This window comes from Aegilops tauschii, chromosome 5 (assembly GCF_002575655.3).
Source record: "Aegilops tauschii subsp. strangulata cultivar AL8/78 chromosome 5, Aet v6.0, whole genome shotgun sequence".
Classification (NCBI taxonomy): Eukaryota; Viridiplantae; Streptophyta; class Magnoliopsida; order Poales; family Poaceae; genus Aegilops; species Aegilops tauschii.
Window position 1 is genome coordinate 328560319 of NC_053039.3, and position 25452 is coordinate 328585770.

A 25452-nucleotide genomic window follows, 5' to 3' on the forward strand; every position below is an offset into this window, starting at 1 on the left:
TCATTTATGGAGGTGACAAAGAGCTCATCGTAAATGGTTACATCGATGCAAGCTTTGACACTGATCCGGACGATTCTAAATCGCAAACCGGATACGTGTTTTTATTGAACGGTGGAGCTGTCAGTAGGTGCAGTTCTAAACAAAGCGTCATAGCGGGATCTACATGTGAAGCGGAGTACATAGCTGCTTCGGAAGCAGCAAATGAAGGAGTCTGGATGAAGGAGTTCATATCCGATCTAGGTGTCATACCTAGTGCATCGGGTCCAATGAAAATCTTTTGTGACAATACTGGTGCAATTGCTTTGGCAAAGGAATCCAGATTTCACAAGAGAACCAAGCACATCAAGAGACGCTTCAACTCCATCCGGGATCAAGTCCAGGTGGGAGACATAGAGATTTGCAAGATACATACGGATTTGAATGTTGTAGACCCGTTGACTAAGCCTCTTCCACGAGCAAAACATGATCAGCACCAAGGCTCCATGGGTGTTAGAATCATTACTGCGTAATCTAGATTATTGACTCTAGTGCAAGTGGGAGACTGAAGGAAATATGCCCTAGAGGCAATAATAAAGTTATTATTTATTTCCTTATATCATGATAAATGTTTATTATTCATGCTAGAATTGTATTAACCGGAATCATGATACATGTGTGAATACATAAACAAACAGAGTGTCACTAGTATGCCTCTACTTGACTAGCTCGTTGATCAAAGATGGTTATGTTTCCTAGCCATAGACAAAGAGTTGTCATTTGATTAACGGGATCACATCATTAGGAGAATGATGTGATTGACTTGACCCATTCTGTTAGCTTAGCACTTGATCGTTTAGTATGTTGCTAATGCTTTCTTCATGACTTATACATGTTCCTATGACTATGAGATTATGCAACTCCCGTTTACCGGAGGAACACTTTGTGTGCTACCAAACATCACAACGTAACTGTGTGATTATAAAGGTGCTCTACAGGTGTCTCCGAAGGTACTTGTTGGGTTGGCGTATTTCAAGATTAGGATTTGTCACTCCGATTGTCGGAGAGGTGTCTCTGGGCCCACTCAGTAATGCACATCACTTAAGCCTTGCAAGCATTGCAACTAATGAGTTAGTTGCGGGATGATGTATTACGGACGAGTAAAGAGACTTGCCGGTAACGAGATTGAACTAGGTATTGAGATACCGACGATCGAATCTCGGGCAAGTAACATACCGATGACAAAGGGAACAACGTATGTTGTTATGCGGTTTGACCGATAAAGATCTTCGTAGAATATGTGGGAGCCAATATGAGCATCCAGGTTCCGCTATTGGTTATTGACCGGAGATGTGTCTCGGTCATGTCTACATAGTTCTCGAACCCGTAGGGTCCGCACGCTTAAAGTTCGATGACAGTTATATTATGAGTTTATGTGTTTTGATGTACCGAAGGTAGTTCGGAGTCCCAGATGTGATCATGGACATGACGAGGAGTCTCGAAATGGTCGAGACATAAAGATTGATATATTGGACGACTACGTTCGGACACCGGAATGGTTTCGGGGAGTATCGGGCATATACCGGAGTACCGGGGGGTTACCGGAACCCCCCGGGAGACTAATGGGCCTATTGGGCCCTAGTGGAGAAGAGGAGGGGCGGCCAAGGGGCAGCCGCGCGCCCCCTCCCCCCCCCAGTCCGAATTGGACAAGGAGGGGGGCGGCGCCCCACCTTTCCTTTTCCCCCTCTCTCCTTCCTCTCCTCTCCTACTCCCACAAGGAAGGGGGGAGTCCTACTCCCGGTGGGAGTAGGACTGCTCATGGGGCGCGCCTAGGGTGGCCGCCCCTCCCCCTCCTCCACTCCTTTATATACGGGGAGGGAGGCACCCCTTGGAGACATAACAATTGATCCCTTGGATCTCTTAGCCGTGTGCGGTGCCCCCCTCCATCCACCTCGATAATATCATAGCAGTGCTTAGGCGAAGCCCTGCGTCGGTAGAACATCATCATCGTCACGACGCCGTCGTGCTGACGGAACTCTCCCTCAAAGCTCGGCTGGATCGGAGTTCGAGGGATGTCATCAAGTTGAACATGTGCTGAACTCGGAAGTGCCGTACGTTCGGTACTTGATCGGTCGGATCGTGAAGACGTACGACTACATCACCCGCGTTGTGCTAACGCTTCCGCTTTCGGTCTACTAGGGTACGTTGACACACTCTCCCCTCTCGTTGCTATGCATCACCATGATCTTGCATGTGCGTAGGATTTTTTTTGAAATTACTACGTTCCCCAACACATACATGGATCATATCTCAAATTTCATGGCCTCAAACCATTTCGCGGAATCTGGGCTCATCATCGCTTCCTCATAGTTCACAGGTTCGTCATGGTCTAGTAACATGACTTCCAGAACAGGATTACCATACCACTCTGGTGCGGATCTTACTCTGGTTGACCTACGAGGTTCAGTAGCAACTTGATCTGAAATTTCATGATCATCATCATTAGCTTCCTCACTAATTGGTGTAGGAGTCACAGGAACTGATTTCTGTGATGAACTACTTTCCAATAAGGGAGCAGGTACAGTTACCTCATCAAGTTCTACTTTCCTCCCACTCACTTCTTTCGAGAGAAACTCCTTCTCTAGAAAGTATCCATTCTCAGCAACGAATGTCTTGCCTTCGGATTTGTGATAGAAGGTGTACCCAACTCTCTCCTTTGGGTATCCTATGAAGACACATTTCTCCAATTTGGGTTTGAGCTTATCAGGTTGAAGCTTTTTCACATAAGCATCGCAGCCCCAAACTTTAAGAAACGACAACTTTGGTTTCTTGCCAAACCACAGTTCATATTGTGTCGTCTCAACTAACTTAGATGGTGCCCTTTTTTAACGTGAATGCAGTTGTCTCTAATGCATAACCCCAAAATGATAGTGGTAGATCGGTAAGAGACATCATAGATTGCACCATATCTAATAAAGTGTGGTTACGATGTTTGGACACACCATTACGCTGTGGTGTTCCGGGTGGCGTGAGTTGCGAAACTATTCCGCATTGTTTCAAATGAAGAACAAACTCGTAACTCAAATATTCACCTCCACGATCAGATCGTAGAAACTTTATTTTCTTGTTACAATGATTTTCCACTTCACTCTGAAATTCTTTGAACTTTTCAAATGTTTCAGACTTGTGCTTCATTAAGTAGATATACTCATATCTGCTCAAATCATCTGTGAACGTCAGAAAATAACGATACCCGCCACGAGCATTAACACTCATTGGACCGCATGCATCGGTATGTATTATTTCCAACAAGTCAGTAGCTCGTTCCATCGTTCCGAAGAACGACGTTTTAGTCATCTTGCCCATGAGGCATGGTTCGTAAGCATCAACTGATTCATAATCAAGTGATTCCAAAAGCCCATCAGCATGGATTTTCTTCATGCGCTTTACACCAATATGACCTAAACGGCAGTGCCACAAATAAGTTGCACTATCATTATTAACTTTGCATCTTTTGGCTTCAATATTATGAATATGTGTATCACTACGATCGAGATCCAACAAACTATTTTCATTGGGTGTATGACCATCGAAGGTTTTATTCATGTAAACAGAACAACAATTATTCTCTGACTTTAAATGAATAACCGTATTGCAATAAACATGATCAAATCATATTCATGCTCAACGCAAACGCCAAATAACATTTATTTAGGTTTAACACTAATCCCAAAAGTATAGGGAGTGTGCGATGATGATCATATCAATCTTGGAACCACTTCCAACACACATCGTCACTTCACCCTCAACTAGTCTCTGTTTATTCTGTAACTCCTGTTTCGAGTTACTAATTTTTAGCAACCGAACAAGTATCAAATACCCAGGGGCTACTATAAACACTAGTAAGGTACACATCAATAAACTGTATATCAAATATACCCTTGTTCACTTTGCCATCCTTCTTATCCACCAAATATTCAGGGAATTTCCGCTTCCAGTGACCATTTCCTTTGCAGTAGAAGCACTCAGTTTCAGGCTTTAGTCTAGCTTTGGGCTTCTTCACGGAAGTGATAACTTGCTTGCCATTCTAGATGAAGTTCCCTTTCTTTCCCTTTGCCTTTTTCTTGAAACTAGTGGTCTTGTTAATCATCAACACTTGATGCTCTTTCTTGATTTCTACCTTTATTGATTTCATCATCATGAAAAGCTCGGGAATCGTTTTCGTCATCCCTTGCATACTATAGTTCATCACGAAGTTCTACTAACTTGGTGATGGTGACTAGAGAATTCTGCCAATCACTATTTTATCTGGAAGATTAACTCCCACTTGATTCAAGCGATTGTAGTACCCAGACAATCTGAGCACATGCTCACTGCTTGAGCTATTCTCCTCCATATTTTAGATATAGAACTTGTTGGAGACTTCATATCTCTCAACTCAGGTATTTGCTTGAAATATTAACTTCAACTCCTGGAACATCTCATATGCTCCATGGCATTCACAACGTCGTTGAAGTCCCGGTTCTAAGCCGTTAAGCATGGTGCACTAAACTATCAAGTAGTCATCATATTGAGCTAGCCAAACGTTCATAACGTCTGCATCTGCTCCTGCAATAGGTCTGTCACCTAGTGGTGCATCAAGAACATAATTCTTCTGTGCAGCAATGAGGATAAACCTCAGATCACAGACCTAGTCTGCATCATTGCTACTATCATCTTTCAACTTAGTTTTCTCTAGGAACTTATATAAAACATCGGGAAGCAACAACGCGAGCTATTGATCTACAACATTATTTGCAAAATACTATCAAGACTAAGTTCATGATAAATTAAAGTTCAATTAATCATATTATTTAAGAACTCCCACTTAGATAGACATCCCTCTAATCATCTAAGTGATCACGTGATCCATATCAACTAAACCATGTCTGATCATCACGTGAGATGGAGTGGTTTTCAATGGTGAACATCACTATGTTGATCATATCTACTATATGATTCACGCTCGACCTTTCGGTCTCTAGTGTTCCGAGGCCATATCTGCATATGCTAGGCTCGTCAAATTTAACCTGAGTATTCCGCGTGTGCAAAACTGTCTTGCACCCATTGTATTTGAACGTAGAGCTTATCACACCCGATCATCACGTGGTGACTCAGCATGAAGAACTTTCGCAACGGTGCATACTCAGGGAGAACACTTATACCTTGAAATTTAGTGAGAGATCATCTTATAATGCTACCGCCGAACTAAGCAAAATAAGATGTATAAAAAATAAACATCACATGCAATCATAATATGTGACACGATATGGCCATCATCATCTTGTGCCTTTGATCTCCATCTCCAAAGCATCGTCATGATCTCCATCATCACCGGCATGACACCATCATCTCCATCATCTTGATCTATATCAATGTGTCATCACATGGTCGTCTCGCCAACTATTGCTCTTGCAACTATTGCTATCGCATAGCGATAAAGTAAAGCAATTATTTGGCGCTTGCATCTTATGCAATAAAGAGACAACCATAAGGCTTCTGCCAGTTGCCTATAACTTCAACAAAACATGATCATCTCATACAACAGCTTATATCTCATCACGTCTTGACCATATCACATCACAACATGCCCTGCTAAAACAAGTTAGACGCCCTCTACTTTGTTGTTGCAAGTTTTACGTGGCTGCTACGGGCTGAGCAAGAACTGTTCTTACCTACGCATCAAAACCACAACGATATTTCGTCAAGTTAGTGTTGTTTTAACCTTCACAAGGACCGGGCGTAGCCATACTCGATTCAACTAAAGTTGGAGAAACTGACACCCGCCAGCCACCTATGTGCGAAGCACGTCGGTAGAACCAGTCTCGCGTAAGCGTACGCATAATGTCGGTCCGGGCCGCTTCATCCAACAATACCACCGAACCAAAGTATGACATGCTGGTAAGCAGTATGACTTGTATCGCCCACAACTCACTTGTGTTCTACTCGTGCATATAACATTTACGCATAAAATCTGGCTTGGCTTGTATTTCCTTCACTTACGCACACGCAGGATCATGGTGATGCATAGCAACAAGAGGGGAGAGTGTGTCCACGTACCCTCATAGACCGAAAGCGGAAGCATTAGCACAACACGGTTGATGTAGTCGTACGTCTTCACGATCCGACCGATCCAAGTACCGTACGTACGGCACCTCCGAGTTCAGCACACGTTCAGCTCGATGACGTCTCGCGAACTCCGATCCAGCAAAGCTTCAGGGGAGAGTTCCGTCAGCACGACGGTGTGATGACGGTGATGATGTTGCTACCAATGCAGGGCTTCGCCTAAGCACCGCTACGATATGACCGAGGTGGAATATGGTGGAGGGGGCACTGCACACGGCTGGGAGAGATCAATAGATCAACTTGTGTGTCTTGGGGTGCCCCTGCTCCCGTATATAAAGGAGCAAGGGGGAGGCTGGCCGGCCCTTGCAGGGCGCGCCAGGAGGAGGAGTCCTCCTAGTGGGAGTAGGACTCCCCTTTCCTAGTCCCACTAGGAGGGGGAAGGAAGGAGAGGGGGAGGAGAAGCAAAGAGGGGGCGCAACCCCTCCCCTAGTCCAATTCGGACTAGGCCCATGGGGGCACGCGGCCAGCCCTCGTGGCTTCTCCTCTTTTTTGCCTAAAGCCCATTAAGGCCCATATGTACTCCCGTACTCCCGTATTCCCGTAACCCCTCCAGTACTCCGAAAAATACCCGAATCACTCGGAACCTTTCCGATGTACGAATATAGTCGTCCAATATATCAATCTTTACGTCTCGACCATTTCGAGACTTCTCGTCATGTCCCCGATCTCATTCGGGACTCCGAACTACCTTCGGTACATCAAATCACATAAACTCATAATACCGATTGTCACAGAACTTTAAGCGTGCGGACCCTACGGGTTCGAGAACTATGTAGACATGACCGAGACACGTCTCCGGTCAATAACTAATAGCGGAACCTGGATGCTCATATTGGTTCCTACATATTCTACGAAGATCTTTATCGGTCAAACCGCATAACAACATACGTTGTTCCCTTTGTCATCGGTATGTTACTTGCCCGAGATTCGATCGTCGGTATCTCAATACCTAGTTCAATCTCGTTACCGGCAAGTCTCTTTACTCATTCCGTAATGCATCATCCCGCAACTAACTCATTAGTCACATTGCTTGCAAGGCTTATAGTGATGTGCATTACCGAGAGGGCCCAGAGATACCTCTCCGACAATCGGAGTGACAAATCCTAATCTCGATCTATGCCAACTCAACAAACACCATCGAAGACACTTGTAGAGCACCTTTATAATCACCCAGTTACGTTGTGACGTTTGGTAGCACACAAAGTGTTCCTCCCGTAAACGGGAGTTGCATAATCTCATAGTTATAGGAACATGTATAAGTCATGAAGAAAGCAATAGCAGTAAACTAAACGGTCAAGTGCTAAGCTAACGGAATGGGTCAAGTCAATCACATCATTCTCCTAATGATGTGATCCCATTTATCAAATGACAACTCATGTCTATGGCTAGGAAACTTAACCATCTTTGATCAACGAGCTAGTCAAGTAGAGGCATACTAGTGACACTCTGTTTGTCTATGTATTCACACATGTATTATGTTTCCGGTTAATACAATTCTAGCATGAATAATAAACATTTATCATGATATAAGGAAATAAATAATAACTTTATTATTGCCTCTAGGGCATATTTCCTTCACTTATGGGCCAAGAGAGGGAACGCACCAGCCACAAGGGGCTGGTGCGCCCCCCATCGCAGGGCGGCCTAGGAGAAGAAGGAATGGGGGAAGGGAAAGGAAAGTGTGGATTAAGATTCCCACTTCCTTCCCTCTCCCCCTCTTTCCTTCCCCCTCGGTTATATATGGCAGGGGCGCGGCTTGGGAGGGACTCCAAGTAGGATTCCTCCTACTTGGGCGCCTCCTATGGCTGCTCCTCCCTCCCTCCCACCTATATATATGTGGGAGGGGCGCTTAGCACACACTAGATCAATTGTTAGCCGTGTGCAGCGCCCCTCCACCGTTTACACCCCCGGTCATATTTTCGTAGTGCTTAGGCGAAGCCCTGCGGAGATCACTTCACCATCATCATCACCATGCCGTCGTGCTGACGGAACTCATCTACTACTTCGACGTCTTGCTGGATCAAGAAGGCGAGGGACATCACGGAGCTGATCGTGTGCAGAACGCGGAGGTGTCGTACGTTCGGTACTTGATCAGTTGACGCGCGAAGAAGTTCGACTACATCAACCGCGTTACTAAACGCTTCCGCTTACGGTCTACGAGGGTATGTAGACATACTCTCCCCTCTCGTTGCTATGCATCTTCACGGATAGATCTTGCGTGTGCATAGATTTTTTTTTGTTTCCCATGCAACGTTTCCCATCAGCTGGCTTGCCATTCTTTGAAAAATCTCCACCTCAAGAGCTAGAATCTTGGAAGCTGAATACATGTTTCATTGGGTTGTTTTCCACATGTGGGGGAGCAAGTCATATTGTAAGATAAAAATCGTTAAGTGCATGGACACATGTGTTGTGTGGAGGAAAGGAGCATGACGCTTGTGGGCTTTGCTTCCCCCTTAGAGGGGCTGCTGTGGAGCTCCTGCTTGCCATCCACCCTCGAATCATGACCTTCGGGGAAAAACCTAAGACTCTGGTATGGCTCGGATGACGACGTTGTTTCCACGTCAGTTCCCCCTTGTGGGCCTTGTCTTGAAACTCATCAATCCCTGCCGCGCCCTCTCGGGTCTGGATGCACACAACATCACAGTTCGCGGGTTGTTGGACTATGGTGCGGGTGGGGATGTCGGGACGGTTGTCTCGCATTCGGTGTTGTTATCACTCGTGTGGTAATTGATGGCGGCGACAAGCAAAGCAGGGTTGTGACATGTTCTTCGTCATCGACCATTCGACACGTCCTAAGCTTGAAATTGGAGCTGTAGCATTAAGGGACGATGTGGCGGCAACGATGCCATGTGATGAACATGTCAAGCCATGTTGGTGCAAGGAATGCTTCCCTTTCTCCTGCTAGGCTAGTGGCCAAAGCCGGAGCTCTCCGGTCCTCGACGTGTATGGCCGGCTATTTGGCATAGTAATGAGCCGTCAAGCCATAAGGTTCTCCTGCATTGTTTGTTCGAAGGGGGGCTAGATAGGCTGTTCGTGGTGAAACCGGAGCCACTTGTCCGTGATATGGATAACCAGGTTGATCGAAATGCCCTGTCTTATGAGGTCTCTTCTACTCCTATCTTTTTTTAGGGAAACTCCTACCTTTTTAATGAATCGAAGCCACAAGGAACACGATTTTTTGTTAAATCCTTACTACCTCCGTCCTAATTTATTTATCCCTCTTGTAATTTATGTCAAATTTTGATCAAAGATTTAACTAACAAAATATTAATGCATGTGATATAATTTTTGTTGACATGCATCAATATCTTATTAGTTCACTAAACTCCGACGGAGGATGGAGGTAGTACTGCCGTCGAGCCCATTCATGCCAGCAGAACACTTGGCCTCTCCATCTCCTCCCACCTCTCTCCTTACCACGCCGCCGCCACGATCTGCCGCTTCCGGCTATCTCCAGCACATCGTCAGCACCTGCGAGAAAAACCCTGGTCTCCCTCTATCTATTCCCCATTTCCCCTCACTCACTGCGTCCACCTCCACCGCTGCTAAACAGTAGAGTTGTCGCCGCTTGCATTGGCCCCGATGGGGCGGCCTCCATCCTCGAGGACTACCACACCCGAGCTCACGCCTGCCTCTCTGCCGGGCACGGCTTTACCAGTGATGCGGGCAATCACGAGCGCCCGCCTCGCAGTCCGCGACCGCGCGATCGACATCCGAAAAAAGTAACCTTGGTTTCTTAATTTTCCCCGTGTCCTAAATAGGGCGTCCCTAACTTTGACGGGGGTTGGACCTGGTCTCGTCTGATCTCTCTCCCACGCAAAATGGCCGACGACACATTAATTAGCAACTTCAGCCTCCGGCATGGCCGTCTCATCCTCTTCTCTTCCCGCGCGCGGACCACACGCGCGCGCCTCTCTCTCTCTCTCGCTCTCGGGCGCGTCTTCTGCCTCTCCGGTGCGGTAATGTCTTCTCGATCCCCATCTTACCTGAATCTTGTCATGTGTAACCATGCCTTTTATGCCGTGTAAATTTTGTAATTGGAGCAATCCCATTGTCCTCTAGCCACATTCAATGCAAGGCCCGGGCTAGATCTAGAATATTACTAGATGAGATGGAATACCGTTGCCCAAACAAGGGATTCAGAAATATTTATAGAATCTCATGCGATCATTTTTCATGCTTTCGTATGAAGTTAAGTGCTTTTATCAAAACTACATTTCACTCTCCAGGTACCATTTGGATAATCCATTAATGTGATTTGAATTGCAAAGGATGGTTCTCCAGGATAAATGAAAGCCTAGCTTATGCACCTTATTGTGGCCTGTTTTTTCTCATCCCTCATACAATGGGGAAACACTCTGCTGAAACCGGGACTAGTATGCTCCTACATGGAGACTTGGACATACAGATAGTGGAAGCAAAATGTCTTCCCAATATGGATCTCATGACCGAAAGGATCCGGAAATGCTTCACTGGCTATGGTGCTTGCAGGTCCAACTGCGGGAATTCTAATCCAAAACCAGACGTGAGGAAGATCATTACTAGTGATCCATATGTTTCGGTTTGCCTCTCAGGTGCAACGGTGGCACAAACTCGAGTCATTAACAACTCGGAGAATCCTAAATGGGATGAACACTTCTATGTTCAGGTTGCCCACTCAGTTAGCAGACTCGAGTTTCATGTAAAGGACGATGACATCTTTGGGGCTGAGCTTATAGGTGTTGCTTCAGTACCAGTTGACCAGATCACAGAAGGGGATATTGTCAGTGGCTGGTTTCCAATCTCTGGTCACTACAGTAACCCAAAGATATCTCCTGAACTCAATTTGTCTATCCAGTATAAGCCATTTGATCAGAATCCGTTGTACAAGGACGGAGTTGGTGCCAGTGGTACTGAGAATATTGGTGTACCAAATGCTTATTTTCCTCTTCGCAAGGGTGGTAGGGTCAGTCTATATCAAGATGCCCATATTCCTGATGATTTTCGTCCTAACATTGAAATTGAAGGTGGGAGGACATATGAACAAAATAAATGCTGGGAAGAGATTTGCCATGCAATTGCCGAGGCTCATCACCTTATTTACCTTATTGGCTGGTCATTATATCACCCTATCAATCTTCTAAGGGAATCGACAAAACCTTTGCCTGATGGAGTCCCACGGACCATTGGAGAGATATTGAAAAGCAAGGTTCAAGAGGGAGTTCGTGTTATCGTGTTGCTTTGGGATGACAAAACATCACACGACAAATTTCTTTTGAAAACGGTAGGCGCTATTCCACATCGCCCATTGGCTCACCCTTGAACCTCTTCATTTTATCCTTCACTAACATGGCTGTACATCAAAATTATTACTATTTTGAACTGTTTGGCATCACATTATTAGTTTTGATGCTACCGTGTAGTTTTTCCTCCAAAACGTAGACAGAAATAACAAGCATGAATTGAATAATGCTCTTGTCTAATATCTCATTACTGCTTTAAGAATTCTGAAATTTTGGGTGAATGATGTGAATAAATTAAAGGGGTAGACAGTTTTGTGATGGAGCTATCTCCCTTCTTGTTCAATGTTTCTGGTGTCAGTCTCATCACTTGAATCTATATATTGTTGTTGTCAATAAAAATACCCAAGGGCTCAAGAAACCTGCAAGTTTCATGTTTCATTGTATCTTACTTAAATATGATTTATAACTAGATAAATATCATATTCCGGAGAACTAAACCCCTATGTTCAATTTTTTATTGATGTTTTCCTGAAGACGTGAGCTTGTTTGCCTGTTTTGTTCACACAAGAGTAGTCTGATAGAAATGATGTAGGCTGCATGCAGGATGGACTCATGCATACACATGATGAGGAAGCTCGAAAGTTTTTCAGGCATTCAGGTGTCCACTGTGTGTTAGCTCCTCGTTATGCTAGCAACAAAATGAGCATTTTCAAGCAGCAGGTGTGGATGTTGTGTGTCCCTTCCTTTTTTGTCACATACATACGGTGTACCTATACTTCTGCATATTCTGCATATCAACCAGTCATTTTTATTTGCTGCCATGCGTGTGGCTGTGGCCATATTAGATAATAGTCGAATAAATAAAAAGTAAATTATTGAAGGGTCAAGTGATTTCTCTTTATATAAGAGGAACCAGCGTGTATCAGTATCAATCTCTCTATCTATCAGGTTAGTCAACAAGAATATTTTATCTAACCCTCCTCTCTCATTCATCACCCATAACCTATGTTCTACTCCATTCCCTTACGTTGTGCCGTCCTGCTAACCTGATGGTGGTAGTTATCCTGTATGCACTAAGCTTAACATCTTGCATATATTTCCCATATTTATTTTCTCCGTATATGTTTTCACTTTTCACTTTTCAAGCAACATCTTGCATGCTATCCTTTCGAGAAGTTAAACAACGTACATACCAAGAATATGCATGTTGTCATGCATGACAAGCATAATGAATATTTTCCCAACAAACAGATGCCCGTAATTCACTAGTACTACTTATTTCAGTAATGTTTATGTATTCGGGTGTTTCTGAAGCAAAATCCCTTCTCCAGGTTGTAGGAACTTTGTTTACGCACCATCAGAAATGTGTAATTGTAGACACTCAAGCCACTGGAAACAATCGAAAAATAACAGCTTTTCTTGGTGGTCTCGACTTGTGTGACGGCAGATATGATACACCTGAACACAGGCTTTTCAAGGATCTTACTACTGTCTTCAAGGATGATTTCCATAATCCCACGTTTCCTGTAATTCTCTAACAGTTAGCTCCATCTTTGTTCCCTAACTATGTTACTGATTCTTCTAAATTTTTAATAGCTATAGCTGAGAAAACAACTTTCCGACATGCAAAAATATAGAACATTCTTCTTTCTGCAACTTCAGGTGAATAAGTCTGATGGACCGAGACAGCCATGGCATGATTTACATTGCAAGATTGAGGGTCCAGCTGCATATGACATACTTACAAACTTTGAACAGAGATGGAAAAAATCCGCAAAATGGAAAGTCAGTGTCAGAAGAGCTGTAAGTTGGCATCATGATACTTTGGTTAAAATAAACCGGATGTCATGGATTGTTTCGCCCTCTGCAGATGAGCAAAATGCACATGTTTGTGAAGAAAATGACCCAGAAAACTGGCATGTACAGGTATTATATTTTATGCATACATATAAATCATAGATGCATCACCTTGGTGCAATTTCTCCTCTTTTTTCCGTCTATTAGATAAATGTCACCACCTTGTTTATTTTGGCTAGATTTTTCGATCCATTGATTCAGGATCAGTAAAGGGATTCCCTAAAGATGTTCAAGAAGCCGAGTCACAGGTAGTGTTCATTTCACCAGTTGAAATAGCTATGCAAAAATGCAACATGATTATTTAAGTTGATTTAAAATGATGGAGTTTTAACTTTATCAGAACTTCAAGCTTTCTCATAGCAGTGAGATGCTCATTATCTTTTGTTGTGCAGAATCTTGTCTGTGCAAAGAATCTGCAGATAGACAAGAGCATACACAATGCATATGTAAAAGCCATCAGATCTGCACAACACTTTATCTATATTGAAAACCAGTATTTTATTGGATCTTCGTACTACTGGTCTTCACATAAAGGTGCAGGTAATGAAGTTGTTTCTCAGTTACGGTAATCTCTTCTGTTTCGTTTTTGCTTTGTGCTGTGCCCTTCCATTTTGCAAGTTAGATACTTCCGCCACACCATCCCTTCTGCATTATTGCACGAGTTTGTAGTATTCCATGCTTCACACTTTCGAATACTAGAAGCATTATTTAATTTCCATGCCCACTATATTTTATAGCAACAAATTAATAAGCTTATTTTAGCATTTATGAACCTTGACCGAGGAATAGTTGGACTTTTCTCAGCTTTTTATGACGAAAAAGAGAAGTACGTCATTGGTTTCTTTTTACGAAAACTAGCACTTTTTATGTGCTATCTGATGTATAGATTCCTGTCAAGGATAAGGCCAATCGAGGCATCCAGCTTATCTTTGAATACTCATGTGGGAACAGGTGCAGAGAACCTAATACCAATTGAATTGGCCATAAAGATTGCAAGAAAGATCGCAGCAAGGGAGCCATTTGCAGCTTATATTATCATACCAATGTGGCCTGAAGGTAATCCGACAACTGCTCCTATGCAGGAGATCCTCTATTGGCAGGTTTGTGCCGCATGATCAGATTACAGTTTTATCATGAACCTAACTCTTGTGACAAGGGCATTCATTGAGCTAGAGATACTGATGTGAGCTGATGTTAGTCGTTTTATCTCTTCAAGGGGCAAACCATGTCCATGATGTACAAGATTATCGCAGACGCTCTCCGAAAGGAAGGGTTGGACGATGCCCATCCACAGGATTACCTGAACTTCTACTGCCTTGGTAAACGTGAAGTCACAGCCGAGGTTCCTGCACCGACAAGCCATTCTAATGAGAATTCCCCGTTGGTAACTCTATTTCATTCTCTTCTCCTATAATTTGCTAAATATATGCAATATGCGCATAGCATAAAAAAGTTGTTTTCCTTTTCTCCTACAGCGTCTGGCTCAGAAGTTCAGGAGGTTCATGATCTACGTGCACTCGAAAGGGATGATCATCGATGATGAGTTTGTTCTCATCGGCTCAGCCAATATAAACCAGAGGTCCTTGGACGGTTTGCGGGACACCGAGATCGCCATGGGCGCCTATCAGCCACACCACAGTTGGGCAGGAAGCCAAGGTCCTCCGCGAGGACAGGCACGCCCTCCTCTCTTTACTCACCTCTGCAGAAGTGGCTAGAGCTGTTGCCTTCCAACCATTTCTTCTGTCTGCAGGTGTATGGGTACCGGATGTCGCTGTGGGCGGAGCATCTGGGCACGGTGAAGGAGTGCTTCCGTCAGCCGCAGTCCATGGAGTGCGTCCAGTTGGTGAACCAGATGGCGGAGGATAACTGGGCGTGCTATGTGTCGCCACAGATGGTGGACATGAAGGGGCACCTCATGAGGTACCCCATCAAGGTCGAGAAGGACGGGAGGGTGGTGCCGCTGCCTGGGCATGAGAGCTTCCCGGACGTCGGTGGCAAGGTGCTCGGCTCTCACTCCTCGCTGCCCAACGCGCTGACAACGTAACCAGTCATCCTCGATCGGCAGAGGATCAGAGTGCTCGAGCTTGAAGAGGCTACAAAGGTGGCCACGGGCGTTCAGAAGTGGGAGTTGAAGTTGTTCCTCGGAAACTCAGAATTAGTTGATCTGTTGCATATACGTCTGACTTTTAGCATTAACCGTTAAGCTGTATATGTGTATATATAAAAGAGAGACCAGACAGAACGTCATACCAGTTGGACCAAATTTTGTGTCCCTGGGCATTGCACTTTGGTTGGAGTCTATTGCTATGCACCTATGATGTAATTCCCCGTTGTCCACCGCAGTTTGGTTAGAAGTCGGCATTCAGATCTTGGTCGGTCAGCAATCCAGAACATGTACCAAGCTTGTTCTTGTTTTTTTTTTTTCTTTTTCTTTTTGCGAGATTTTTTCTTGCCCGTATGTCAAAATGTATATAATTTAAAAGTAGAAGTCAAGTTGACATAAGTAGGACAGTAGGAGTCTCGTTGATGCAAATTCGCGCAAACCTTGTTGGTAATGAGCTCGTAAAAGTTGTCTGGAATGCCCAACTCAGTCGATAAGAAATAATCCGGCTACATAATTGGACTTTAACCTTGAGGAAGAGGCATCAATAACCTTTCCAACATTGGACATCCGTGAACTCATATTCTCAAATTATTTAACATGCAAATGAAAGGTAAGATTGTTTTCACAAAAACGGGGGAGACAACGCCTCTAAGCTTATACGTAGTAACTATATCAAGCATCAAAACTACTCCAAAATAATCCAAATCATCATGCAAGCTCATTTTTAGAAGCAACAACAGTAGCAAAGATAACATGATATAGAGCACTACACAAATTCTATTTGGATGAGTAGAGGAATCACATGCCAAGGAACAATTTCACAAAGAAACAAAAAATGATGCAATGAGCAAAAGGATCGAAAATGGCAGCATGGAAGCTCAGGAAAAAGTTTGAAAAATATGGAAGTGTTTTTGGAGAGGAAGAAGACCTCCCAGCCCAAGCACCACACGAGGGGTACCAGGTGGGCCCCACATGCTCTTGGAAAGTGGCCTAGAGCTAGGGTGCGCGGCCTGGCCATGGGTCACTCATTTTAAATCAGACTGGACTAACAAAGAAAGGTGTTTCCACATAAGAGTGAAAGGGGTCTTTTTGAAAATAGTTCTTCGCTCCAATCAAGCTTTCATTGCCGTCTAGGATCGTTAGTGCTATAGTTAAGACACTTTTCTCAAATAAGAACGGTGGCCCACATGCTCAATGCTCCTCATTTTCAAAAAAAAAAATGGTTTTTTATTTAAAAAATGAGAATTTTTATGATTTTTAAAACACTGAGTAAAATGGTTTTATGAAGAAAAATCATTCATTTTGAGCAATTTAAGATGATATAGATGACTTTGTAATCATGGAAATAATTTACTAATAAGAGTAATAAAGCCTAATAATGAATCTTTCATGAAATGCAAAATCATTCCATATCGAATATTATTCGAGTTACCTCAACTTGGATAGGAATAGACCCAACCATAATTGATTGATATTTATTTTTAGGAGAAGACACTAAGAATTCTCATTTCCCAATAGCCATCCCCCTTTTAAGTGGATGGCAATATTTATTTTCATCAGCGACTTTTTTGGAAATAAACAATATGCTGATTTCCTTTGATATTTAAAGCGACACTACCTTGGTTGCAATCAATAAGAATCCATGCAGTGTTTCTAAAAGTTTTCCAAATAATAATTGATAAATTTATTGTCCTCGGGCATGTCAAGCACAATGAAGTCAGCTAGGACTAAAACATTAGCAGCCACAAACAATAACATTTTCACAATATAGTCATTTGCATATATAACTCAGTTGAGGTTAATTTCTCAAAGTCAAGCTTCGCATAAAGAGAAAAAAGTTGTAACTCCAACGCATGCATCTAAATCACATAAAGCATACTTGATAATGGTGCTGGTGCATGTTTAGAACTCCACGAGTCTCTTAGTTTGTATGAACTTTGCATGTAAAAAAGAGTAGTTTGCAAACATGATGTGAGACAACAACAACACGATCGCCTCTCGTCCGCATGCACGAAGGTGCCCATCATATTAGAATAGATAACTTAAAGTTTTCGTTATTGTAACACATAACTTACATGGCATCAGTTAACACGCCATGTGGCATTCTAAAGTTTGATAGGTCGTGCCATGATTCATCAAACCACTTTCATAACCCACAAGCCCATTCTTTTTATTTTCTTTTGAGGTTATAACGCAGAAAATCCCTTTTGGAGGCTGAGCTCCAGTTTTTGAAAAGTTCTAAATTCATATTTTTTATATTTAAAAAAAATCTGAAAATATAGATATACATGAAGGCATAATGCACAAGTGTGTAAATTTTCAGAACAAAATACGTTGAAATGAGGGTTATGCAAAAAAAATCCGAGGTTTTTAACACACGATACTATTCATCCTTCTAGGCCATGAATTTATCTTTTTTGTATAGATCGCATTTCAAGGTATTTCATACTAAAATTTTACACATATACACATAACATCCTTGTTTACTTGTACATTTTTTCTTCAGAAAGTTTGAATTTCAAAATTTTGAAACAATTTGGCCTTCATGGAGGCCGAGAGCCAAAACGTCTCACTCGTCATAATGCCTCGAAATATATAGACACTACATAGGGATCCAAAGGCACCTAAGCTCCCGGTCCTAAAAAAAGGGATCCCTCCTGTGCGGCTCCTCAAGCTGCACCGGGGCGCCCAACCCCGGTCGCCGCCGGTTCCCTCTCCTCCTTCCTCCTCCCTCACCGCCGCTTGAGAGCGTGGCCGGGCGAAGCTTGGTTGGCGGCGGCGGCGGCAGGGCTCCCTAGTCCTCTCATGCGTGGAGACCGGCGCGGGCCGGTGTGGCTAGGGTGTGGCGCAGGCTGGGCGTCATGGCGTATTGGTTCTCCGACGCACAAAGGATGGCGCAGTGATGGGCCGCAGGCGATGGCGGCAGATCCAGGGCTGGTGCGCCCGTATCCTCTTCCCGCTGCCTTCTCTAGTCGAGTTGGGTTGGATAGGTTTGGGCCATGTGCCCCGATATGTTTCGCCTGATGCAACGTTCCTTCAACCTTGGCGGGTGTCTCCGATGAGCGCTTCTGCCTCCTGTTCTCCTGGTTCGAGGGACTATCACCGAGGAGAAATTCTTTGCCTGGATCTGTAGGCGCAGATGGTGCGGCGACATCTGTACGCTGCTAACCTCCTTGGAGGCCATTGTAATGGTGGCGGTCCCGTCGAGCTCTGAGGGAAACCTCAGGTTTGGCTTGCCAGACGGATAGTGGCGGCATGTGGTGTCATCTACCTTCCTAAAGGCACTGTGTTTGTAGCTCATATCTGCTGGAGAGATTGCGAAAGTGTAGCGGCATTGGATCACCGCGTAGACTCGCAGGGAAGGGTCGTTTACTCTGGGGGAAGCCCTGGATCTGGGTCTCTCGAATTGGATAATGGTAGTGTCTGGCGTCACACCCCCTCTAGGGGGCATTCTGAGCAAGTGCTGACTAGAGGGGTCTAGAGGTGGAGCGACATCGTATCTACAATGTCAACCCCAGTGGGTCTCGACGACATGGTGCAACAGAGTCTCAGTGGCAGATGTGTTTTGATGGACGAGTGCAGGGCAGTGGTGCTATTTGGCAATGTGGCGGCATCGATGGCTGGCCGGCCTGGCAAGGATGATGCAGATATTTTTCCTGAAGATGGGTCAGTGGTATGATAGTGGCGGCGGCTTTTTAAGCGTGTGCAGACGGTGTGCGCTTTAGCTCTGCTCCACCCGGTGTTTGCTGCTGGTACGTCATGCGGGCGGATCAACGGTGACCCCGACTCTAGATGGTGAGGCGTGAGGGCATTCCCCATTATTGATTTTTTTTAATATATATTTTTGTCAGACTTTTATTGAATAATTAATAATATTCTTGTGTGCATTGCTTGATGCAGAGGCCAGGACTTGTTTTCTAAAGAAACATGGGATCCAAAACAAAGTCATAACATAGGAGAGCAAACGCCCAATATGTGGTTGGAGAACGTATCAAATGATGTTTTTGTCCTAGTGGCTAGTGATCTCACTGAAAGCATGTGTTCGAGTTAAAAAGTAAAAATAGGACCCTAGTAAATGCTACACATGTGGCATGAGCATATGAGAACTCCAAATACTTTTGTGGCAAGTTTTAGTGACGTGAGGATGAGAACTTTAATTGTTGAGCATGACAACTTTCTTTTTGGATGGCAAATTTCAGTTTTTTTATTTGCTTTTTTTTTGGATGGCAACTTTAGTTGTAAAAAAATGTCAGACTGAAGTGCACTGTGTCACGTGTGTGACATTTATCATTTGGATAAAAGTATGGTTAGCTCTCATCTAGATAAGAATTAATTAATTACTACCTGACCGATTGAATCAAATAGGAAAAAAAACATCAGCATGAATCTCCAGATAAAATCAATAACATAAAAAAGTTAGGCGAGACTTTATTAGTTCACATGTGCTATCTTCATTCCAAAATATAAGATATTTTGGCTAAACTAGCCTATCAAAATGTCTTGTATTTTAGAAGGAGGTAGTAGATTGGAATTAATAAATTCGAAAAACAAACACCTGACATATTTTTTTGAGAAAACAAACACCTGATATGAGCCGTCCCTTTTTCACCAAGAAAAAGCAATCCAACGGAAAACAATATCGCCCCCGGACTCGTGCCCAACTAGATCCACCTAAGCTCAAAAAAAAAGAAAAAAAAAGAAAACTAGACCCCCCTCAAAATCCAAAAGCGAACCTCAAAAAAATAAAAAATCCAAAAGCGACGGGAAGACCGAAGACGTCTTGGAACTTGGAAGTTGGAAGCCCTCGCCGCGACCAACACTCCTCCTCCACTCCACGGCACCTTCCCCGACCGCGCAAGCCTCCTCGACGGGGTCGGACAAAAGAAAAAAATCCGGCGGGGGAGGGAGGGAGGGAAGTGGGAACCAACCGCCGGCGCACACGTCTCCCCAGCCGGCCGGAGGCGATGGCGTCCCGTGCCCGTAGGGGCGCCCGCCCCCTGCCGCGCCTCTGGCTCCTCCTCCTGCTCGTGCTGGCCACGGGGCTGCCGCGGGGCGGGGCGGTGGGGCTGAAGCTGCCGTTCAGCCCCGGGGACGTCCTCCCGATCCTGCCGCGGCAGGTGGCGTGGCCCGTGATGAACACCCTCCACAGCGCCGTCGACCTCCTGCCCTCCTTCGTCGCCGCCGTGGCCCCGGCCGCACCCTCCCCCGCCGTCTGGAACGGCTCCTGCTTCGCCGTGAACGAGGCGGCCCTTGAGCTCACCCCCGGCGACCGCAACGGTACCGAGATCGGCGGCGCGGTGCTCCGCCTCAAGGTCCGCACCTCAGACCTGAAAATCTTCTTAAATTATGTCGCCTGACCCGACTGCTTGGGTGTGTAGTTGCTAATTCATTCCGTATAGGAGTAGTTACCTCTGGGAACTACTCGTTTGAGGGGTATATCCGTATATCCATATATAGGTGATCACTGAAGCTTCGGTGCAAATTAGGAAGAGTTGCTCTAGTGCATCCTTGCTGCTTAGTTATAATTAAGAACGGGGAGTGATGAACCGATGACTGATGACTGATGAGAGCTTGCTAATTGTGTAGGGGATAATGGGTTACTCGTGGTGAACCTTTCTGAAATGTATTGATTGATTTGTTGACCGAACTAGCATTTGTTTCCATGGATGCGCGCATTAGCTTCGATGCTTTACTTTTCTTGTGTTGAGATCAAGATCTCTCAGCTACCGGTGAACTTCCCAGAGTAGGCTTTATTTATTTGAGCTAAAATTTGCTCAGGCGCTGACTGTAAATCAACCGACTTGAAATGTAACATTGTCATATATGGTAGGAGGTCTGTTCCAAAATAGAATGACAACATCATACACAATTCTGATTTTTATTTTTATTTTTGACAGACTCTTGGTTTCGAGATCTTATGTGTTTCAACTCTAGCCTACCCCAACTTGTTTGAGAAAGGCTTTGCTGTTGACAGACTCTACTTCATGCATGTTGCCTGTGAACATTATTGTAGAATTTACTTTTGTAATTTGAACTGAAATGCATTTGAAGAATATTGTTCCTGATGGTAATGTTGTTTGCTGATATATAGAGATCTTACTTTCTACTCTATTCAAATTCACAACTTTGTTTTACTCCATTGTCTCACCCCGACTTGCTTATTGTGGTAATGCACAACTATCATGCAGGAGGTGCTGAATAGTACTGTATACCAACTTTTGTGTATTAATGCAATACTTTGCTTTAACCTTCCTGCAGTTGTAATTTTTGAGCCATAATATTTGCACTGACTGGACAGCTTGTGATTGTAAACATTGGCTGTTTTTAATGGTCTGACTGTCTGACTAATTATGGGTTCTGGCTTTAACAATAGCATATCTTGTTATGCAGACTGGTTCTGCTCAAAGCTGGACGTGCATGGATCTTTATGTGTTTGCAACACCATATAGGATAACATGGGATTACTATTTTGCGGCTCGAGAACACACTTTGGAGATAACGTCATGGGAGGAAGAAGCAGAGCTCGAATATGTGTGTTCTCTTTCTACAAGATACCTTAAACAATTCAGTAGCCCATGAAATTAGTTTCAAGTTCTAAACTGTTCAATAACCATGTGTTTAATCAGGTTAAGCAGCATGGTGTGTCTGTTTTTCTCATGCCTTCTGGGATGCTTGGAACTTTGTTATCTTTGATTGATGTCCTGCCCTTGTTTTCGAATACTGGATGGGGTCAAAATTCCAACTTGGCCTTTTTAGAGAAGCACATGGGAGCTACATTTGAGAAACGTTCTCAACCTTGGGTTGCTAATATTATGAAGGAGGACATACAATCTGGTGACTTTTTGGCTCTGTCAAAGATTCGAGGGCGATGGGGTGGGTTTGAGACATTAGAGAAATGGGTAACTGGTGCATTTGCTGGGCATACTGCTGTGTGCTTGAAAGATGAGAAGGGTGACCTCTGGGTTGCAGAATCAGGCTTTGAAAATGAAAAGGTAATATAGCTTTCTATATAGTATGAATGGAATCTTTGTTGTTCATTTCATTTTCTCCATGTAATATATGCTATCAGTTGATAACATGCTGTGGCTGCTGTCATTTAATTTCTTATATTCACCCTAATCAGGTCTAGTATCAACATTATTTATACTGCTTGGTTATACTTGATAATATGCTGACCCTAATCATGTCCAGTATCTACATAATTACTGATGCTTATGATCCTTCTCACCTTCTGAATATATACTCAAAAGGGTAAAGGTTAGCGTAGATGATGTACTTCTTGTGTTCTTCTCACCAGTAAACTTATCCTTTTGGTTTAAATACGTGCTGGACTAACTTTAGTGTGTGAAATTATGATTTTGGTGGCCAACCTTTAGTTGCTAGATTAGCCTTACACTGGACATATTACTTTGCTCGTATTACAAGGATAATTTTATGTCCTTTTGGGCTTTAGCCGCCTGATCGTCTTAGTATCTGCAACACTAAAGCCAGCAGAACTTTTTGCTGCCAAAAACTGGCATACAGTGTTTAATGTATGTTTACTCCTGTACAAAAAAGTGCATTTTTGTTTTATCTTATACTGAATTTCAATAACAGGGAGAGGAAATTATTGCTATAGTTCCTTGGGATGAATGGTGGGAAATGGCACTGAAGGATGGATCAAATCCTCAGATAGCCCTTTTGCCATTACACCCTGATATACGCTCTAGATTCAACGAAAGTGCCGCATGGGACTTTGCACGGAGCATGGTCGGAAAGCCGTATGGCTATCATAATATGATATTTAGCTGGATTGATACAATAGGAGATAATTATCCACCTCCTCTTGATGCTAATCTGGTAATCTCTCTGGCCTTTGCAAAGTTTTGATTTCAATTGTTTGGATCTGAATCAAGTTCCATATTTAGTTTTGGCATTCTCAGTGTTCATACACATTCTCGTTGATTTCTTTGGTGCCTATGCAAGTTTATTGTGCAGATAGGAAATAAATCTTGTGGTAATGCTAACCAAACTATTGCCTGTGCACTGGAGTCATCCCATGAAACTTACCTACTCTATACACCCATACCACTCTTTCTTGAAATCTTGATAAAACACGTGGTTTCATGTAGTGAATGTACGTTCTTAGTTAAAAGTGGAAAAGCTAGATAGTATTATCTTGTTAAAATCTTAGCAAACATACTGGGAAAGCTGTATCAAGGTAGAAGAAAGCACTTGATCTCCTGAAGTTCTCCTGAAGTTAGGTGGAAAAAAATACCGAAGTGGTAATGTTGATATCCTGAAACTATTGAGCACTTTGTCTTTCAAACTGAAGATACGCTGTAAATTGGTTGCTATAGCTGATTTAAATTTATTCCATGCATTGAAAAGTTTATCATCAGTAATGTTTGAATTACCAACTTCTGTTATTTATTGTTTTCAGGTAATGGCTGTTATGTCAATGTGGACTAGATTACAACCACTTTATGCTGCGAACATGTGGAATGAAGCCCTGAACAAACGACTTGGGACTGAGGTTTGTAAACTAGTCTGTATTGTGGCTTCCTTTGATGGTTAGTGCCGGAGTGTGTATGGTCCTATAAGTTTGTAGTGATTACAGCTGACACTAGGTTAAGCAAGGTGGTGGTTTCTGTTAAATTTCATTTCTGACACCCGAGTTGGGTTCTCTGGCTGTACGCATGCCTCTGGCCCTCTACTGCAGCTAACCTTTAGATGCACTAATGTGGGCCCTTTGTTGGTGCTCTGGTAGGGAGTTCTATGAGGCTTAGTTGGCCTTGAAATATTGTTTTTCTCAAATAAGCTTTTATTATTATTATTTTCTAAAAGATAGGTAAAATAGTGCTCCTGCGTCTATCTACCCAAAATTATACCCGGTTATCAATTTCATGGTGTCTATTTTATGTAGGGTTTGGACCTTCAGGGTATCATTCTTGAGACTGAAAAGCGTGGCATGTCTTTCGATCAGTTGCTCACCGTCCCTGAACAAGATGAATGGGTATACAGTGATGGTAAATCAACTACTTGTGTTTCTTTCATTCTTGCGATGTACAAGGAAGCTGGGGTGTTTGCTCCTTTCACAGAATCAATTCAGGTCACCGAGTTCACTGTAAGTGCCCAAGTCCCTTACCTGTCATAGTTGCAACTGAAAAAGTGTTATTCTTCTCTGTTCATGGATTTCTACATCTGAGACGATTTCGAACTTACAAACTGAACATAAAATATATTATGTGAAAGGATAAAAGGGCTTGAAAAGTAGCGTATGTTAATTTCTGAAAGGGCTTTCTTTCGGTTGATTGATCCTGTGTCGAGTGTGTTACTAAATTACCCTCTGCCTCCAGATACGGGACGCATATATGCTCAAGATATTTGAAGACGACCGGACCAGGCTCCCAAACTGGTGTCATACCGAGGCAGACAAGCCTCCCTTCTGCCAGATACTTGGGGAGTACAGAATGGAGCTACCAGAGTACAACACGATAAAGCCGTACGCAAAAATGAATGAGAACTGCCCATCCTTACCCCCGACGTACAAGCGACCATCGCGCTGCTGACATGAGACGGCATACATAGGCGACTGCCTATGTTTCCGGTGCTTAAATTATGTAAACAAACTACGCTGTATATAGATGTTTGATACAGATAGCAGTATCCACGGGTTAGCAAAAAGGCAGTGCATAGTTTTCTGCCAGTTAGCGTAGCAGTTTCTGAACCCAGGCTTCCAATGTGAACCTGGATAGAGGATTTGCTCGCATAGATAGAACTTTCGAACCATAGCATGAAAACTTGTTGATGATGATCTTGGCTTCATGAAATAAAATCCTCCATGTATTCTCAAATGTTGCATGGCGTGCATTAGCTTCCATTTGTTCTCTGACCAAAAAACATACATTCAGAGGCTAGGGCTTTCTTTTTCGAGGTTATGTGTCCGGAGATCATTAAGAGCATGGCCAAAATCTTTATTTCCTATTGTGTTCATGATTTGTGACGTCCGGTGCCACCCCGCCCCCGCCCCTGCCGCTGCGTCCAGTGACCCCGCCTCCACCCCCACCCTGCGTCGTCGACCCCATCGCTGATTTCTTCGCCAAGGCCAAGCAACCGCTCGAGACGCCCCCCAGAGTCGACTGCATG

The 25452-nt window shown here is 43.7% G+C and overlaps 2 protein-coding genes and 1 long non-coding RNA gene across 10 annotated transcripts; all 3 read left to right on the forward strand.

Annotated features, from left to right (window-relative positions):
- The first annotated feature begins 9476 nt into the window (after positions 1-9476).
- On the forward strand, positions 9477-15543 carry LOC109735812 (phospholipase D delta). 8 transcript variants are annotated; one of them, XM_073500319.1, is made up of 11 exons: positions 9480-10100; positions 10371-11404; positions 11956-12083; positions 12695-12889; positions 13026-13289; positions 13400-13468; positions 13613-13760; positions 14172-14320; positions 14437-14604; positions 14696-14893; positions 14971-15543. In XM_073500319.1, the coding sequence occupies exons 3-11, from the start codon at positions 11961-11963 to the stop codon at positions 15262-15264; spliced, it is 1608 nt and encodes a 535-aa protein (XP_073356420.1). In that variant the 5' UTR covers positions 9480-10100; positions 10371-11404; positions 11956-11960; the 3' UTR covers positions 15265-15543. The 8 variants fall into 8 exon arrangements, with proteins under 8 accessions (XP_073356421.1, XP_073356420.1, XP_040246281.1 ...); XM_040390347.2 differs by having other exon boundaries at positions 9493-10100; positions 11967-12083; positions 14419-14604; XM_073500322.1 differs by having other exon boundaries at positions 9725-10100; positions 10426-11404; positions 11967-12083.
- A 2415-nt stretch (positions 15544-17958) lies between these two features.
- LOC141023410 (uncharacterized) lies at positions 17959-19522 on the forward strand. The gene is made up of 2 exons (XR_012184776.1): positions 17959-19119; positions 19225-19522. It is a non-coding gene; the product is annotated as an uncharacterized lncRNA (long non-coding RNA).
- A 560-nt stretch (positions 19523-20082) lies between these two features.
- On the forward strand, positions 20083-25160 carry LOC109735813 (uncharacterized). The gene is made up of 7 exons (XM_020295017.4): positions 20083-20636; positions 21715-21855; positions 21951-22316; positions 22921-23163; positions 23747-23839; positions 24230-24430; positions 24663-25160. Exons 1-7 carry the CDS (start codon positions 20289-20291, stop codon positions 24873-24875), a joined length of 1605 nt encoding a protein of 534 aa, XP_020150606.1. The 5' UTR covers positions 20083-20288; the 3' UTR covers positions 24876-25160.
- The last annotated feature ends 292 nt before the right edge of the window (positions 25161-25452 follow it).